This window comes from Prionailurus viverrinus, chromosome D4 (assembly GCF_022837055.1).
Source record: "Prionailurus viverrinus isolate Anna chromosome D4, UM_Priviv_1.0, whole genome shotgun sequence".
In the NCBI taxonomy this organism is placed as follows: Eukaryota; Metazoa; Chordata; class Mammalia; order Carnivora; family Felidae; genus Prionailurus; species Prionailurus viverrinus.
In genome coordinates, this window is record NC_062573.1 from 77,618,860 (window position 1) to 77,638,479 (window position 19,620).

Sequence of the window (19,620 nt, forward strand, 5' to 3'; positions counted from 1 at the left end):
AACGTGAGCAGGACCTTTGCAGAGTCACGAAAGCAGTGTGCTTGTCCCGGCATGAAAGCCTGAGACGATAAAAAAAAAAAAAGCAGTGAATGTTTTGAGTTTCCTGCATTCAAAAGGGAAAAGCTTAAGTGAGGTTTGTTTCAGCTAAAGAAAACAACATCTAAGACTTGCCGGAACAGTTTGTAGGACATATAAGGGCAACTTGACTTTGAGGGTGTCCAGAGGCACAGCGGAAGCTGGTTTTTCCCAAGTCTCTAGGTTTAGTTTCTGGTTCCAGCTTTTCTTGTAACCATTTTTAATTGAAGTGCATATGCTCTATTGATAACACAGTGTACCATTGTGGGCTGTGTACTTGTCATCTTTTAAGTTTCTCTAAAATAAGTAGGAACTTGTATGTTCTGGAGAAGACGCAAGAACTTCTGGGAAATGTCTGCTCGGCATGGTTGTGCCTCTCTGTGAAAGAGTCTGAAGTAAAAATTTTCAAAGCCAAAGTATACTCAGAGGGGAAATTTTCTGTGAAGTCTGAAAAAACCATTCCTGGAACATCTAGTGTCTTCTCTCAATAGTAGTAGTAATAAGAATAAGAATAATTATAATAGAAGAACCAACCTACCACTCCTTAAAATGGTAAGAAGCCTAAGCAAAATACTTGAAAGTAAGATAATTTATTTTGTGTTACTCATTGGGATTAAAATGCTCAGTGACTTTGGGGCGCCTGGGTGGCTCAGTCGGTTAAATGTTCATCTCTTGGTTTTGGCTCAGGTCTCACGGTTTTTAAGATGAAGCCTTGAATCAGACTCTGGGCTGACAATGCAGAGCCTGCTTGGGATTCTCTCTCCCCCTCTCTGCCCCTCCCCCACTTATGTCTGTGTGAATGTGTGTGTGTATGTGTGTGTGCATGCACGCGTGTGTGTGCACTCTCTTTCAAAATAAATAAACTTTGAAAAAAATAAAACGTCTTCTCCTTCCCATGTCCAGCAAGGCCCAACAAATGTCCTCTCCTCTCATTTAGCCTCTGTTCACCTCTCTGCTCTTTACCTTTCTTAAATAAACTCAGTTTCTCAAATCTATAGAGCTTTTTCTTTCCCCAAGTGCCTTTGGACCATGCTTTTACAGGGAAAAAAAGGGGGGGGGATTTTAATTTTAATGAAGATCACTTCATCAGTTTTTACTTTTATGGATCTTTCATCGTCCTCTGGAAACTCCTCTCCAAGCCCTAGGTCTTGAAGATCTTCAGCGATTTCTTCTAAAGGTTTTAGAAGGTATTTTTTGTTTTACGTTCAAGACTATGGGTCCTATCAAATTGATTTTCGTGTGAGGTGAAACGTTGAGGTCAGGGTTTTTTGTTTTGCCTCTAAGTGGCCATTTGCTGTTCTTTGAAAAGACTTTGCTTCCTTTATGGAGTTGTTTGATACGCCATCGCGGGACTTGGTGGGAGCACTGATGTGTCTGGCTGCTTCTGGGCCCTGTCCTTATTTCCCATACTCCCCCAGCTGGCCCTTACCTGTTGTTCACTCCTCACCTTCAGTGACGTTTCCCTAGAGATGCTTCTGAGGACCGCCCATCCCACCCGGCTCCATTGTCCTCATCTTCAACCCTAAAAACGTTGGCCTTCGTATTCTCACTCAACACCTACTTTTTTCCTCCCTTGTGGAATTTAGCATAATGTTAATAATTTCCTCGTGTGTGTGTGTGTGTGTGTGTGTGTGTGTGTGTGACTGTGTGTGAAATTCCTGCCTCGAAGCCCCAAGAAGGCAGGAACTGGGTTTATTTTGTTGACCCCTCAAGTTCCAGCAGTGTGCCTCTTCCATGCTGAGCACCCAATCGTTATTTTTGGGGTAAATGAATGGCAAAAAGTTAGGCCTCTTGGGGATGTTTTATTTTTATTTTTATTAATGTTTATTTTGAGAGGGCACAAGTGGGAGAGGGGCAGAGAGAGGGAGACAGAGGATCCGAAGCGGGCTCTGTGCTGACGGCAGAGAACCCGATGTGGTGCTTGAACTCAGCAATCATGAGATCACGACCTGAGCCAAAGTCGGATGCTTAACCGACTGAGTCATCTAGGTGCCCCTTGGGGGATGTTTTCTAAATCAGAGGGTGCCATTTTCTTAAAATCAGTGGAATTCTTGGGGCACCTGGGTGGCTTAGTCAGTTGAGCATCTCTCTCTTGATCTTGGATTGGGTCATGATCTCGCGGTTTGTGGATTTGGGCCCCACATCAGGCTCTGCACTGACAGCATGAAGCTCTCTTGGGATTCACTCTGTCCTCCCTCTTCGCCCCTCCCCTGCTCTTGCACTCTCCCTCTCTCAAAATAAATAAAATTAAAAAATTAAATCAGTGGACGTTCCTGGCTCTTGGAGCCTTAGGATTTATTTTTTCTCAGTTAACCCACCTTTTAAGGCAGTGGTTTTGAGAACCTTAGGCCTGAAACAGAATCACCTGGAGGACTGGTTAAGATGCAGACCCCACCAAAGATTGTGATTCGGTAGGTCTGGGATGCATTTCCAAGAAGTTCCCAGAACATCCAAGCTAATCCTGCTGCCAAGGAACCACACTTTGAGAGACTTTTGCTTGAAGATGAAGCAACTAAAGATGCGTTATCCCCGTTGGCCTAGTGACAGTCCCAGGCACCCTTAAACTCACCATTCAATTACTTTTGATCAGTTTCAGAGTAATCACAGAGAATGTCCTGTAAGAATCCAATCCCAGAGGAGTTCGAGGCAACATGCCTGCTACAGCAGTAAATAAATGAGAATTTCACATTAAAAAAAAATTAAAATAGGAAATGAACAAAATCCTTTTGATTGACAGTAAACTAATTCTCTTACAGCTGTGGCCATCACATGTGGGTCCTTTAATATTTGAATCGGCAAAAGCACTGACATTTTGACTCAAAACCAGTAGCAATGGAGATGCTTGCTAAGTAAGAGCAAGATTTCACTGATGAGAACAAATTTATAAATGAAAGGGTTAGGTCTCTGCTGTGGTCTGTTTTCCCTACACCCTTTGGAGATGAACCACAGCAAATCGGTTAAGTTCTATTTCGTGTGCCTATGCGGAGTCATAAAAGCAGTTTCCTCTCAAGTCAACAAAAAACATAAAGGTGATAAGCTTTAAAAAAACAGCTTTGGGGCGCCTGGGTGGCTCAGTTGGTTAAGCGTCCGACTTCAGCTCAGGTCACGATCTTGCGGTCCGTGAGTTTGAGCCCCGCGTCGGGCTCTGGGCTGATGGCTCGGAGCCTAGAGCCTGCTTCCGATTCTGTGTCTCCCTCTCTCTGCCCCTCCCCCGTTCATGCTCTGTCTCTCTCTGTCTCAAAAATAAAACGTTAAAAAAAATTTAAAAAAAAAAACAGCTTCAACACTTCGGATTCTGATTTGTCTGCCCGTCCGTTGCCCCGTTGTTTTGCAGAGAAAAACAGGTAGTTTTCAGCCTAGGTGGTTATGATCTGATAAACTCTGATCACTGAAAATTTCCTGGAAAGAAAATTTACCTTCATTTTCTTCAAGTGTTCAGGAAGCTGTGTGGATTCCAGCAACCCGGCTGGAGCAGAGCCAGGCTGGGCTCTGAGCGTCTGCAGGCTCTGAGGTGCCTTTAACCTGTTGGAAGAGCATTGTTTGTAAACACACTCGCAGAAAGTGGATGTGGATGGGGGGAGGGGGGGGTCTGGGCGAGGGCTGGACACGCCTATACCCACTTTGGGGCACAAGGAGGCAGGTCTTAACACGGGAATTCTTTTCAAATAATGCGGAAAAGAGGAGTCAGGAATTGGCTGTTAGTACAGCTCATCTGTTAAACATACTCTGAAATCTAAAGTCTCTTTCAACCCAAAGCACAGATCCAGTTAGACTGTTTGGGGCATGGGGGCAGGTGGGTGTCTTGTTTGCTCCTTGCTGTATCCTTTGTGCCAACAACAGTGCCTGGCACATGACAGGGCACTTGTTAAATGAATAAATGAATGTGTTTATTATTGCTTCCTCCATACATTCTCTTTAATGTCTGCATTTCAACTTGTTCCTGAGACAGAAACACTTCTTCTGGCCTCTTAAATATCACCCCAGAGAATAAGATTGTAAATATAACTGTTTGAACAAGCGTAGCATAAAATTTTTATAATGGGGAGAACGCAATTGCCTTTCTATGTTATAAATGAAACTAGCATCCAGGACTCTGATTTAGATCTTGATTGATAATTGAGATTTCCTTCCGACAAACCCTCCCCCCACCCCCAACCCCATACCAAGAAAATTATCCCCTGTATTTGAGAAGGGTAAATGGGGTTGGGTCATAATTAGGTAATTTGGTTGGAAAGTGACCAAGAGCTGGTTAACATTACCACCACAATTCTTGTGGTAGGAGCCAATACTAGAAACCCCCAGAAGATAATCTGATAATGAACGATGGCCAAAGTTTGCACTCAAAAGTACTTTTAATTAAGTTACTTTTAATTAATCTCTGGACAGAAATATCTGGGCAGTCATCGAGGGTGTATAATAAGTTCGACAGGTTTTTGGATGGTTGTTTGAAAGACTGCCTTATTTAAAGAAATAAATGAGCTTTGCATGTTTTATTAGGGTAAAGGGGTGTGTGTGTGTGTGGACTTTGGCTTGTAGACTGTATTCTTTTTAGCTTTCTCTTGAGCACTCAGGCCTTAGTCCTCTTTGTTTTATCATAACTGAGCCCCTATGGAAACAGACATTGCTCTAGCCACAGCCCGACTTTTCATGTACTCTATTCTTTTTTTTTTTCAAGGTTTTATTTTATTTTATTTATTTGTTTTTGAGATCGTGGGAGAGCAGGGGAGGGGCAGAGCAAGAGGGAGACAGAACATCCCAAGCAGGCTCGGAGCTGTCAGCACAGAGCCCCGAGCGGGGCTCACACTCACAAGTTGTGAGATCATGACCTGAGCTGAAGCCAAGAGTTGTACACTTAACTGACTGAGCCGCCCAGGTGCCCCAAAATTTTTTAAGCAATCTCTACACCCACCGTAGGGCTCAAAGTCACAACCCCAAGACTAAGAGTTGCATGTTCCACCGACTGAGCCAGGCAGGCACCCCACCATGCACTTCCTTATCTCTTGACTTTGCATACTCTGTTCCTTCTGTCGAGAATGCCCGTCTTTGTCACCCTGGAAAACATTCATTCATCCTTTAAGACTTTGGCCACGTGGTCTCTTATGAATACATTTTTGGCCATTCACAGCCTGTTTGGGCAAGGTAAGACCATCTTGCTGTGGATTAGAATTAACTGCGTGTACACTGCTGTTCGAGTGCTTTGTGCTTTGACTGTGTGTCTGTCTGCCTCCGGCACTAGTGCGTCAGCCTCTGAGAATGATGCGGAGCTTTCGTTTATCTGCTGCCTCCAAGTAGAAAAGGAAGAGTGGCTGGTACCAATTCTAAGAGTTGCAGGTGTTTAAAACGTGTTGAAGTGACAAAAGTACACGTAGAGTCCTCACACGTTGAAGAGAAAGAACCTCAGGGGGGCGCCTGAGTGGCTCAGTCTGTTGAGTGTCTGACTTCAGCTCAGGTCACGGTCTTGCAGTTTGTGAGTTCGAGCCCCGCATCGGGCTCTGTGCTGACAGCTCAGAGCCTGGAGCCTGCTTCTGATTCTGTGTCTCCCTCTCTCTCTCTGTCCCTCCCCTGCTTGCTCGTATTCTCTCTCTCTCTCTCTCTCTCTCTCTCTCTCTCTCTCTCTGTCTGAAAAATAAATAAACCTTAAAAAAAAAAAAAAAGAGCGAGCCTCAGCTGGTCATGATGGCCATGTCAGCACTGAGAGATTGTGAGTGACTATTTTTTCTGTCTTTTCCAGATTTTAGGTATAACTATGTTGTTAATTTTGTGAAGCAAAAGAAACAATACTATGACATGTTGTAGAAGAGATTCCAGAACATATACATCAAAACGGTGGTTTCCCCTCTTAACACTTGTCATTTGAACAGGAAGGTTCTTATTCCAATTTGACTGCCCTGATTCTGTCCATTTTTGAAATTACTGTGATTCCATTGGGAGCCTCCCACCTAACCCTGAGCGGGGGAGGATGTTGGTCAGGTGAAAAAGTACTTAACGTATTGAGTCAAATGACATCCGTAGTATAGTCTAAGGAACAAGGCGGATAGCCACATGGACGAGTATCCTGGGGAGTCCCGATCAAAGTGTGATGGGCGCATACGATGGCCTTTCCTATGTGTCATGTAAGTCCCTCCTCAGGCTCTTAAACGTGTAATCTCAAGGAGTAAGACGGGAAATACGGTTGCTTCAAAAACAAATGCCGTAACATTCTGAAACATAGCTTTCTTTCTAAAAGGAATTTAAGTATCCTTTCAGTAAGTGTGTACATCCCTCAGGTGAGGGCCTTGAAAGGTTCCCCTTATTTAGGTGCATAAATTTTTACTTGTTAAAGCAACAGGGCCCTTACCCACGAGGGCTGGAGTGCGGGCTCTAGGGCTGGATTGCTCACCCCTGCACTTGGCTCTGGCACTTCCTAGTTCTGTGAGCCAGGCATGTTTTTTTTGTTTGTTTTTAATGTTTATTTATATTTGACAGAGAGAAACAGAGCATGAGCGGGGGAGTGGCAGACAGAGAGGGGGACACAGCATCCGAAACAGGCTCCAGGCTCCAGGCTGTCAGCACAGAGCCCGATGCGGGGCTTGAACTCATGGACCACGAGATCATGACCTGAGCCAAAGTCGGACGCTCAACCGACTGAGCCACTCAGGCACCCATAGCCAGGCGTGTTCTGACCTCCCTATGCCTGAGCTTCCTGTTTGTACAATGGGGAGAGAGAATTTTTAGTAGCTCGCAGGGTTATTGTGAAGTTTGAATGAGGTGATAACTGTTAGGTGCTTTAAAAAATGCCTTGAATGTGGGGCGCCTGGGTGGCTCAGTTGGTTAAGCATTCAACTCTTGATTTCAACTCAGGTCATGGTCTCGTGGTTCATGAGATCAAGCCCCACATAGGATTCTGTGGTGACAGTGCAGAGCCTGCTTGGGATATTCTCTCTCTCTCTCTCTCTCTCTCTCTCTGTCCCTCTCCCACTCATGCCCCCCCCCAAATAAATTTTTAAAAAACCTAAATGCCCTGAATGTAACATAAGTTCACAAATTCTAAGATGCACATTTTTCACATTCTAACATTTCTGAGACGAGGATATATCCTACAATTAATATAATCTTAATAAGCATTTTAAGACTGTTTAATTAGCAACATTAGTTTTTAATCAGTGCTACTTAAAGTAATGGTGCACCATAGAATGGATACCATTTATATCTCAATAACTGATAACAGTAAGAGCTCAGTGAATACCAGCTGTCATCTGCTTGGTCATCAGCAGTGTCCTCGTGGTCATTATCTGGGCTCTAACCAAGGCAGTGGCATTTGGTTGGTTGCCAGAGCCAGTCTAGGGTATATGTCAAATCTCAAGTTCATCTATCTGTTTTCACTAATGCTTTCTTAGAGAAGACCCAGTGGGCTGTTCCTCCCGTTGGTTTCGTATTGAACTAATGTCATGCGTTTATGGGATAAATTCATGCAACGTCTACATTATTCTCTGTGCTGCGCTCGGGGAGCTACTAAAATGTTCTTCAGATTTGTCGCTTGAAATAGAGAAGACGACAAATTCTTTATTTTCTGTATTGATGTATTTCCCTAGAGGCTTTCAAAGGAGTGCTTTTTCTTAGTGAGCTCAACTAAGCCACCATTGTACCGCTTAAGATTTACTGGTTTGCAGCCTTCTCTGGGGAAGAAAAGAAGCAGTTTATTGATCTGTAACAGAGAATGGAACATGGCCAACCCTTTTCTGGTTTATATAATGCACTGACATAAGAATCTGCATATCATTAAGAAGACTAAGTCCTCACAGTTGGAGGCCACCTGTCAGGCATGAACAATAACTGGGAAAAATCAATACACCATATGAAACTGTTGTTTTTGCATAGACACTACTGGGATCCACACCCGGTGACACATATCTTATTATATTACCAGTGGCATGCTTGTTCCCTTTTTGAGGTTTCTCCTTCCTTTTGATTTTATCGTTCGGTTTGGGGGAGGGTGGGAGAGACCAGTTTGGATCGGACATAAAGATTTTCTGCCAGGCGAAGGGTGTTCACTAACAGGAGGGGACCTTGGACCAAAGTTTATGAAGCTTCACTCAGGAGATTCTGGGCATATCTCCATCCAAATACCTTGACACCTACTTCATGCACCCATAACACATGCAGCCTGTTTCTTCTTGCCTTCTGTTTGCCCTCACGAGTTTAAGGGGTGGTATTTACAAGCCATTCTGAAGCAAGAGCACCAGCCCAGCGTACCGATCTAGAAAGGGGTCACGAATCAGCTTAGATTTGCTTTTGTTGGCTTTCAAAAGTGTAATCAGTTGAAGAATTTCAGAAGCTGGACAGGAAGTCCTCTGTCCCCTTATCTCCCTGTTCCCTCTCTTCCTTCTTCTCTACCAGTCCCCACATTTTTTTTTTTAACCAAGCTACATTTGCCAGACTTGTGTAGTCATTCCTATTCTTTTTTTAAAAAAAAATTTTTTTTCAACGTTTATTTATTTTTGGGACAGAGAGAGACAGAGCATGAACCGGGGAGGGGCAGAGAGAGAGGGAGACACAGAATCGGAAACAGGCTCCAGGCTTTGAGCCATCAGCCCAGAGCCTGACGCAGGGCTCGAACTCCCGGACCGTGAGATCGTGACCTGGCTGAAGTCGGACGCTTAACCGACTGCGCCACCCAGGCCCCCCCTCCTATTCTTAAAGGTAATGCTCATTGTATCCCTAAAGCCAGCTCTGCCCGCACGGAGGTTACTGCTTCCCAAGCTCAATGCCATGGACCCGGACCAGTGCCTGTTTCCAACAGAATGTCAGGTGACTGCAGAGAGATTAGAGCCATCCTTTCCTTATGGTGTGCTGTCACACACCAAGTGGGGACCAGCAGGGAGCTTCTCGGGGGAGGCTGAGAATCCGGTCTCTGCCGGCGGAGTGGCAGTCCCCAAAGCTGGAAAAGCCAAGCAAGGGAACAGTAAATAGTTCACTTTGAACTACAAGCGAAAACCCATTCAGGCAGCGAAGACAATTTCACTAGCTCTTCAGCTAGTGACTGTCACTGTGTGACCACAGAGATCAGCCATTTCCTGTGCCTGCCTTCTATGTACTTGGATTTCTCACTTCTTACACTCTCCATGACCGTGGCCTCATAGTTCCCTTTCACGTTGCGTTTTGAAAATTCTTTCTTCTTTCTCCCGTGCACTTGAAAGCAAATAAAACCAGAGACGGGAAGTCTCCAATCTTTTTTTTTTTTTTAATAGTTACTATTACAAATCTAACAAAGGAGCTAAGTTCCACCCTAATTGCATCCGCCAGGAGCAACCATAAGGAACATTTTGGTGTATTTATTTCTTGGGGTTTTAAATCAATGTGTAAATATGTACATATTTTTCACAAAATTGGGTTTATGACAGAATACAATTTTTATCGATGTTCTTTGAGTATTTTACTACATTATTGAAAGCTCTTAAGTGATTTCACTGGCTGCATTAGACGTGTATATGCGTATGTATTAGCATTTTGTTCTTTATTTTATTTTATTTTATTTTTTACATTTATTTATTTTTGAGAGACAGAGAAACAGAGCACACGTGGGGAAGGACAGAGAGAGCAGGAGACAGAAACCAAAGCAGGCTCCTAGCTGTCAGCACAGAGCCCGACGCGGGGCTCGGACCCACAAACCGTGAGATCGTGACCTGAGCCGACGTCGGACGCTTAACCCCCTGAGCCACCCAGACGCCCCAGCATTTTGTTCTTTTAGGGAGGTCACTGCGGGTTTCTGAACCGACACTTGAATTCCCAACTTGGAACTTGTTAGATCAGTTTCTTCGGGTTTTGTGGGTCTAGAGTTAGGATCTGGGCACAGTGGAAATGGACTATTTTCCTCTATACCATTGTTTGCTTTCCTTACCAGCATTTTTCAAAAGGCGTTTTGAAAAAGCAGAGGTTAGAGCAATGTTCCCTTCCTGTTACTATTCTTGTTTCTTTTTTGTTTTAAATTGTGTGTTTCTACTATGTCTTATAGTAGTAATTTCAGGTAACTTTTAAATAGAGGATCAATATAAAGTAAGAAATATGGTGCCTGTTGTGACCCCTAATGTTTCCGAACCATGTGCTGTGCCATACTGTCATTTGAAGGTTATCTGACAGGACGGTGGGAGATATTGAAGACTTTTTTAAGAGGGGAGCTGACTGGCTCAGATTTATGTTTAAAATTTTTTTTTCAACGTTTTTATTTATTTTTTGGGACAGAGAGAGACAGAGCATGAACGGGGGAGGGGCAGAGAGAGAGGGAGACACAGAATCGGAAACAGGCTCCAGGCTCTGAGCCATCAGCCCAGAGCCCGACGTGGGGCTCGAACTCACGGACCGCGAGATCGTGACCTGGCTGAAGTCGGACGCTCAACCGACTGCGCCACCCAGGTGCCCCTCAGATTTATGTTTTAAAAGACCGAGTAGGCAAAAGACTTTGAGATACCTCAGAAGGGTTCCCGTGAATCAATCCTTTAAAAATGTGAAGGCTTGCTACAACAGCAACTACCTTGAAGGTGTTGAGCCAGCATCTGGAAAAGACGTTACGTTTAAGAACCACAAATGGTCAGGGCATCTGGGTGGCTCAGTCGGTTAGGCATCCGACGTCAGCTCACGTCATGATCTCTAGGTTTGCATGTTCAAGCCCCGCATCAAGCTCTATACTGATAGCTGAGAACCTGGAGCCTGCTTTGGATTCTCTGCCCCTTCCCTGCTTGTGCACTCGCTCTCTCTCTCTCTGTCTCTCTCTCAAAAATAAATAAATTTTTTTTGTAAAGTACCAAAAATGGTTTGTAGTGGATTTGCGGTAGGCTAGGGAATGATGCCCCTGAGGAGGCCCTTGGTATTTGAAGGCCACCTTCCTAAAAATGTCACGTTTCTGGAGAACCATTTCCATCTCTGATAAGAGTATCATGTCTAGAGCCCTGCTCTGGGTGCCCGTCCACAGGCACATCTGCGGGTACATGAATCTCAGCACTGAGTGGCGGGGCCAGGCCGTCATCACCCCCATCCACAGGCCATCTCTCCCTGACTCCTGATTTGCTCTCTCCATTAGCAGCCATCTTTGTAAACAGACGTTTAAGATTTAGTGTTGTACATATTTTTAAATGATCCATTTTGATGAGGCTGTCTTCATTGTTTCAGGTTGATCGCATTTGGGAACTTGATGCATAAAATTTGCATGATTCCTCACTCCTTTCTGGATCTGTCATTGGACTCCAGCCAGCATGGCTCACGCCACAAAGGTTAACGGCTGTGCCTCAGGTAACTCAACTCTGGAGAGAGAGAGAGAGAGAGAGAGAGAGAGAGAGAGAGAGAGAGAGAGAGAGAGAGTGTGTGTGTGTGTGTGTACGCCTTTGCTCAAACTGATTTCTTATGTCTTTTTTCAGTAATGGGTAGATAATAGCAGGTTGCCTAGGTAACTGGACTTTGAAAGCAATTTTCTATCCATTGAAGCTAGGTTGGTTTTTTTTTAATTTTTTTGTTTTTGTTTTTGTTTTTTCCAAAATCTCTTAGAGAATTTGCTTTTATCTTTAGAGTCTTTATGTGCAGAAATCAGTTAGGTAAATTATTACCCAAGTCAATACTGTTGAAGTGTTGAAAGATCAATGTAAAACCCCGAGTGCTGATCCAAGGATAATGGGCATTCCTCTTGCCCTTCTTTATGAGGGATTGAGCGATGCGAGAGGAGATAGGTTTGGATGCCTAAAACCAGTTCCTAGTGTCTGGTCCCAAGCAGGGTTTGTTTCGTGTTGCTGCACAAAGGGACAGAGTGGCTAGGGAAGAGCTTACTTGCTAGAGCAACTTTCCCAGAGAGGAATAATCAACAAGCCATATCACGAATCATAAAGATTTGTGTTCTCGCTGTTACTCTAGTTACGTTAGAGACCTACACAGGTTGCATAGCTCGTCCGGTATTGCCTATATAAGATGTGGGAGAAATTTATAGAACAAATGCAGAGGAAGTCCTCCTGAGAGACGACCACCTGCCCCCAACGGTACGCCGAGCGTCCGTGCCTCTCTTGAGCGATCAGCCAAAGAGCAGAATGTGCGAGAATGGTGACCGTGTATGTATGCAGGAACTGTCGCGCGGTGTCTGAAAAGGGGTCGGGGCTCTGCTGCTCTGAACACTGGGTCATGGAAGGAATGTGGAGTTGGAATCAGGACACCTGAATTGGAGTCCCAGCTCCAGCACTAACCATGAAATAGGGGGCAGGACTGTTCCGTGTGTGCGGTATCAGTAAACGTGTCTGCCTGCAGGGTTGAGACCCACGCGAGCACCAGAAGCGGACTTACAAGTGCCAGGTAAGCCGGCAAGCTCTGGTAAGGACTGCGGCAGGAGGAGCCCTCTGTGGGGGGTGTCCCCAGCCCACCCGTGTGACTTTTCCTTCTAGCAGTCCTGGCTGCAAGCATCCCCTCTGACAAGAACTTGGTAGCTTTCTTGCCCCAGGCCAAACCCAGCCAAACTCCGTTTATTCTGGGACGACCGATCTTTCTCTGTTTATTCTTCTGTTGGTCCCTTCTACTTGCCAGCCGCCAGGGACTTGTAGAGATTCTGCTCAGGACTGCTGTCGGCAAGGAAAACTGGGGGCGCCCGGGTGGCTCAGTCAGTTAAGCGTCTGACTCTTAACTTCGGCTCAGGTCATGATCTCATGGTTGATGAGTTCAAGTCCCACGTCGGGCTCCTTGCCGCCACTGCGAGGCCTGCTTGTGATTCTCTCTCTCTCTCCCTCTCTCTCTGCCGCTCCCCTGCTTGCTCTCTCAAAATAAATAAGCTTAAAAATAAAATACAAACGACACAAATCTAGCCTTTAAATGAACACCCACAGCGTACCATGATGCCAAAGCTGCTCTGTCTCTACTCCCATCCCTAGTTCGTACGTAATCCTGTGAGATGACACTGTCCCCTTCACCATCGCTATCAGCCCTGTGTGATGGCAGAGAACCTCAGTCCCTTAACCTAAGTAAGAAAAGTCAGGATCATTCCTCGTGTTGAGTCAAATACTTGCTGAGGGAGGAGATTGAAACATGAAATGTCTTGAGTGTGGTGAGTGAGTTTCAATCTCCTGTGATGCTCCTCCCTTCCCTCTCCTGCCCCCACTTCCCACACGTTCAGAGGAAGGGGGGCTGGAGTTAGTGGTGCCTCTAGACCTTGACCCACTGGTGTGTCTAGCACATTCCTGTCTTCAAGGGTGTAGATACCTACCCCATTTGCCCTCAGTTCCTTCTCCAGCCTGACTCTTCTGGAGTGTCTCTTTTCCTTTGGTTCTTAAAGTCTGATGACCCAGCTGTAACCTTTCCCCCTGCCTAGCAGGTCTGGGCACTGAGTCCAGAAACAAAGGGAAGCTCTATGATTTGTGACTTCTGGGGTATCAGGGTATGATTAGTTACTGCAGACAGGTGTCTGCACCAGGCAAGGGACAGTTTTGTTTTTTCTAGTCGCCATGACCTCTGTAAGCAATCTGATTAGAAGCTCAGCCATACATAATTACTATAGTTACACACACACACACACACACACACACACACACACACACACACGTATATGCATGCATATATACATATATATGAGGCCCATTTTAGAAAATTCTAAGATATAAAAGTTTAACGTTTTCTTAAAAAATAGAGCAAGAATTACTGGTAATGCCCCCACCCAGAAATACATGTTGTGCTCCTTTTCTGTATGGTCTTTATTTTTATTTTTTAAACTTTTTAAAAAATTCTTTTTAATGTTATTTATGATTTTGAGAGAGAGAGCTCAAGCAGGGGAGGGGCAGAGAGAGAGGGAGACACAGAATCCGAAGCAGGCTCCAGGCTCCGAGCTGTCAGCACAGAGCCTGACGTGGGGCTCAAACTCAGGAACCGCAAGATCATGACCTGAGCCGAAGTTGGACGCTTAACTGAGCCACCCAGGCGCCCCTTTGGTATGGTCTTTAAATTTTAAATATTTCACGCAGTTGAGATAATGCTTATAAAAATCACTATTTTTACCTTTTGTTTTCCTACTCTGTATTGCAAAAGAAATGCCTGCCCATTGTTTAAAAAAAAAAAAAAAAGCCAAACTCAAACATGCAGAAGTATATGCTGTTTATAAATATACTGTTTTGAAATGTAATTAACATAAAAACATTTACAGACTGCAGATTAAGATGGGTTAAAGAGGGCTTTATGGCCCCAAAAGGAGTCTGGCCCACCCCTTCCCCTGAAAAATCAAGGCTTTGGGCTTCCATAAAACCTGAGGAAAAGTCCCATATGAGGTTGGAGTCAGAGCATTGGCACGAGAAATGCTTTTCATGGTCTTAGGAACAAAGCAGAAGCAGAAGAAGCCAGCTGAGAAAAACACCATTTGGCCAAGCAGTGCCCTTGGCCTGCCAGCACATCTGAGGTCTGACATCACATATCGTGTCCTTGTTTGAGACTTGAAACTGAGTAAGGGACTATTCAGAGTCCTTTTACACTTGGACTTCCCCACTGAGTCCTTCAGTTAGCTAGAATAAAAGCTGATTTTATTTTATTTTGTTTCTTAAATTTATTTATATTGAGAGAGAGGGGAGGAGAGAGAATGGGAGAGAGGGTGCAAGCAGGGAGGGCAGAGAGAGGAAGAGACAGAATCCCAAGCAGGCTCTGAGCTGTCAGCACGGACCCCGACACGGGGCTCGAACTCACGCACTATGAGATCACCACCTGAGCCGACATCAAGAGGCCCTTAACCAACTAAGCCGCCTAGCACCCCAAAAGGTATTGATTTTAAAACAAGAGCAGTTAGTTGATGCTATAATTTGTAAATTTATAATAAACTCCAGGCATACAAAATGTATAAAGGTGGTATGACAGGCACCTGCATACATAGCACCTGGCTTCAGAAATAAACTTTACAAGTTCATGGCAAAGATTATGGAGGGCGTCCAGCGGGCCAGGCTCTGTTCTGGGGACTCGGATGCAGCAGGGAACAAAACATGCCTTCGGTCGACGCACCTCCTGCTTTCGAAGACCTTTCGTCTAGTGGAAGCTGAGGGTTCCTGTGGGCAGAGCCTCTGGATAAAGTAGAGGACTGACTCACACTAAAAAAAGTATGCACTGTGCATCTGAAATTCAAATTTAGCCGGGTGTCCTCTGTTCTTACTTGCTACACAGGACAGTCTCGCCTGGGTACCCCTTCCAGATTCATCTTCCTCCAGGCCACCCTGTCCGTATCAGTCATTTGTTTCTGTGTGACCTCTTTTCCACACGATCTCTGTCCTACTTCTGTTGACTGGTCCAGTTGTGATTTCATTAATGAAAACCCCTTTATTATGGTATTCCAGAGAGCACCCTAATGCCACCTGTCAGCGTGACAAGGTACAAGCTTTATAAATTGCTCGTGACTGTCCCCTTTTCCTGGGGCCAGCTACGAAGGAAGTGAGGGTCGTTGGTTAGGAGGATGGCTGTGTCTCTGCACTTTGGGGATGGGGACAGTCTGCTCTTTCTCAGGTTTCTGAAATCATGTTGTAAACTGGACGCACTGTTTACCTCTGTAAACACTAATTGCTGTTGTAAAACTTTAATTAGAGCTTAGCATCTCTTCAGAAGCTAAATGACAGGTGGCTTATTTGTCAGATGAAGATAAGAATACCTGCCCTACCTTCTTCACAGGTGTGTTGTGAAGGAGAGATAAAATAATAGCCATAAAAACACTTTTTTACGGTATAAAATGCTGGTTGGATGTCAGGGGAAATCACTGCCCTTCTTGATCTGCTGACTCTCTTGTGAGTTCCTGGTCCGAAAGGCACCTGTTCAGGTACCACTGTACAAGGTCCCATCAGATACGGTGATTTTTTTTCCTTTTTTTTTTTTTTTTCCTATAATCAGAGGTATTCTCCTGTTCTCTCTCTCTCTCTCTCTCTCTCTCTCTCTGTGTGTGTGTGTGTGTGTGTGTGTGTGTGTTATTTATCACATCAGCTAACATACAGGGTAGTCTTGGCTTCAGGAGTGGATTCCCATGATTCATCACTCACATACAACACCCGGTGCTCATCCCAACAAGTGCCTGCCTCAGTGCCCATCAGCCACTCTCCCCTACCCCCCATCCCATCAACCCTCAGTTTGTTCTCTGTATTTAAGAGTCTCTTATGGTTTGCCTCCTTCTCTGTTTTTGCCTCATTTTTTCCTTCCCTTCCCCTCCCCTATGGTCATCTGTTAAGTTTCTCAAATTGCACATATGAGTGAAAACAGATGATACCTGTCTTTTTCTGACTAACTGACTTCACTTACCATAATATCCTCCAGTGCCATCCACGTTGTTGCAAATGGCAAGATTGTTTTTCATCGCCAAGTAGTATTCCATTGTATATATAAACCACATCTTCTTTATCCATTCATCACTTGATGGACATTTGGGCTCTTTCCATAATTTGGCTATTGTTGATAGTGCTGCTCTAAACATTGGGGTGCATAGATACGGTGATTTTAAGGCTAGACATATTACTGTTAATGAAAGTTAAATAAATGAAAGCAACAGATGAGTATTAGAGAGTAGCATTTTATGTCTCCCATCACCCAGCCTTATTTTTGCTAATATTTGCCTTTGTTAGTTTTTTATTTTTTCCAGATAACTATATATTTGCTTATTTACAATACTTACGAACTGCGTTAAAAATTTGGTGGTCATTTAAAATTCATACAATCAATTTCATAAGACCTTGATCTTCTGGTCAGTTACCTGGCTCCAGGTTTTGTCGCCATGTGGATCTTAAGTGAGGTACAAAGGCCGCTGATAAGACAGGCTCCTGGCTGAGCAGGTCGAACACTGCCGTGCCGTGCAGCCCACTCGATTGTGTAAATATTTTTCCTGAGCAGCAGCATTTCTCAAACAGAACTCTGAGCCCACTGCGGTGAACCCGATAGCGAAATTGCCTGCTGATGGTCAAGCGCGAGACCCGTTGTGTGTGTCTGTGGTGTTGGGTCTTAGTCCTGTTCTCCCAAGGCAGAACGGAAGCTGATGAGAGGCTGGGGCTGCCCTCCATGACCTTTCAGGGTATCCTGGAAAAGTCGGCACAAGGATTAAATGCGTGTTCTGATCAGTCCTTTGGGGTCTCCTGTGAGTGGTGTATCAGAAGAACAAAGGGAGGAAACAAAGTTGTCTGACATAAAAGCATAGGTGAGGGCCAATGGGGATCTTTTTGATTCCACTTGTCCCCACTTTCAGACCACAGAACACAAGTTGCCCAACTCACACTGTTAGTTAATGGCTAAGCCAGAAGCGGAACACAGAGAGCGGTTTTCCTTGTTCCCCGCATTCTGTTGGCATTAAAAAATCAGAAGCGTAGAGTCTGTGATGTTCTGATTAAACAGATCAAGGGGAAGGTATATAGTTGAGAAAACTACGTGAAACCCAAAAGTAGGCCAGTCACCAGTAAACTGTCCTCCCTGATAGAGGTTATGGTGAAAAGGTATTTTTTCTTAGTGTGAATTAAGAGCCAAAGTAACAGGCATATTCGTATTTAGTATAGCATGCAGCACCATTCCTCTGGTGTGTTTAATAATTGGATCTTAATTATACATTTCAACTTTAAATGAAACTTAGTTTTTAGCTTATGAAAGGCTAATTTCACCCTGGAGTTTGTAAATGAAATAATGTATTTTCCTACATAGTGATGGTGTTTCAGAAGATTTTTTTTTTAAGAAAGTAGTAGTTACCCTTGAACTTCCTAATTTTTTTTTTAATTTTTTTGTTTTTCAACTTTTTTAATTTATTTTTGGGACAGAGAGAGACAGAGCATGAACGGGGGAGGGGCAGAGAGAGAGGGAGACACAGAATTGGAAACAGGCTCCAGGCTCTGAGCCATCAGCCCAGAGCCTGTCGCGGGGCTCGAACTCATGGACCGCGAGACCGTGACCTGGCTGAAGTCGGACGCTTAACCGACTGCGCCACCCAGGCACCCCGAACTTCCTAATTTTTAAAATGCCGAGGGGCACCTGGGTGGCTCAGTTGGTTAAGGGTCTGACCTTTGGTTTCGGCTCAGGTCAAGATCTCACGGTTGGTGAGTTCGAGCCCTGCATCGGGCTGTGCGTGGCAGCACGGAACCTGCTTGGGATTGTCTGTCTCCCTCTCTCTCCGCCCCTCCCCTGCTCCTGCTCTGTCTCTCTCTCAGAATAATTAAATAAACATGATAAACAAATAAATAAAATAAACAAATAAACTGCTGAGACCACTACAAATAGGAGGCCTTGCCTTTCAGAGTTCCACCTGTCTGGTTAAATCAGAACCGCAGAATTCATCCGGCCCCCAGAGAGCTTCTGAAGGGTCCCTCCCTCCTCAGGGCTAGCTTGTTTTGCCTCGTAAGGCTTCTGTTTTAACCCGCAGCCAGCTTCACCTTATGGGCGTTGTGGTTCCAGACCTCGAACGAGTCAGAATGGGTTAAGCATCATTCAGGTTTCAGACAGGCGATTAAACTCTGGTTAAGCCAAGGAAAGATGCCTTATCTTGCAGCGAGAGACAGCCCACGTGGATGTGGGAAGGGGTAGATCCCGGCTCTTCCCGGCATCAGGCACAAATACACCCTCCATTTGGAGATTTCTGCCCAGATGCTCTCTGGGTGCCAAGAAGAAAGGAAACACACACACACACAAACACACACACACACACACACACACACACACACACACACAATAAAAGCCCAGCAGGGAGATGCGCTACATTAAAAACTTGAGCTCCTGCTCTCTTTCTAAAGCTGCAGAGTGAGGCAAAGGATTAAAACAGCCTTTCCTACAGGATTTGAATATTCTGTGCCTTGCTTACCCCCCAGACTTCCCATCGTGAGTATTGGCATTTATTTCTGATTCTGCACTTCCCTCTTTCTTGAAGAGCTTGGGTGGGCTAGCCAACCCCATCCAAAGTCTAGCTCATTAGCCTCTTTTCCACAGGTTTGCCTTCTGTGCCCCAGATAATTCCAGTTCATCTCCTTTGTGCAGCTCCCGAGAAGGGTTTGTGTGGGCTTGGAAAATGAGCGACTTCAGCTCACAGTTGCTGCTTTGGGGTCCTTCTCTGTACAGGGCTGTTTGATTTGCTCTGGCACAAAGAATATCAGCATAGTTCTCGAATTCACAGAGGTTATAAATTCTTGCTGTTTCCTGGCAACATACCTAAAAATTGCATTGAGTAGACTTTTCTCATCAAAACCTCCTAGGAGACCCAACCGGGAAATCAGATTTGATAGGATTCATTCAAACCCTTGTAGAAATTCTCACTTGGAAAAAATGTTGGTTGATTCTGTTTTTCCTCTCTTGGCTTCTCTGCCGGATATTTTTGGAATGAGCTGCAGCTGATTTACTCATTTCCATATGCTTTAGGAAAAGTATGCTCATGTTATATATATAAATGTTTATTTTTGAGAGAGAGAGACCACAAGTAGGGGAGGAGCAGAGAGAAAGGGAGATACAGAATCTGAAGCTCTGTCTGCACACAGCACAATGCGGGGCTCGAACTCAAAAACCGCGAGATCACCACCGAACTGAAGTTGGACGCTTAACCGACTGAGCCACCACGGTGCCCCAGTGTGCAGTTCTAGA

The 19,620-nt window shown here is 44.8% G+C and overlaps 1 protein-coding gene across 3 annotated transcripts in view; it reads left to right on the forward strand.

The window, feature by feature from the left end:
- The window catches only part of KANK1 (KN motif and ankyrin repeat domains 1), a 203,887-nt gene that overhangs the window by 125,945 nt on the left and 58,322 nt on the right, over positions 1 to 19,620 (forward strand). For 2 of the 3 annotated variants that reach the window (XM_047830508.1, XM_047830510.1), the window contains exons 3-4: positions 11,218 to 11,337; positions 12,334 to 12,378. In XM_047830508.1, coding sequence (XP_047686464.1) covers positions 11,301 to 11,337; positions 12,334 to 12,378 — 82 coding nt within the window. In that variant the 5' untranslated portion in view covers positions 11,218 to 11,300. The remainder of the gene's footprint in view (positions 1 to 11,217; positions 11,338 to 12,333; positions 12,379 to 19,620) is intronic. The other variant, XM_047830509.1, reaches the window with a different exon arrangement.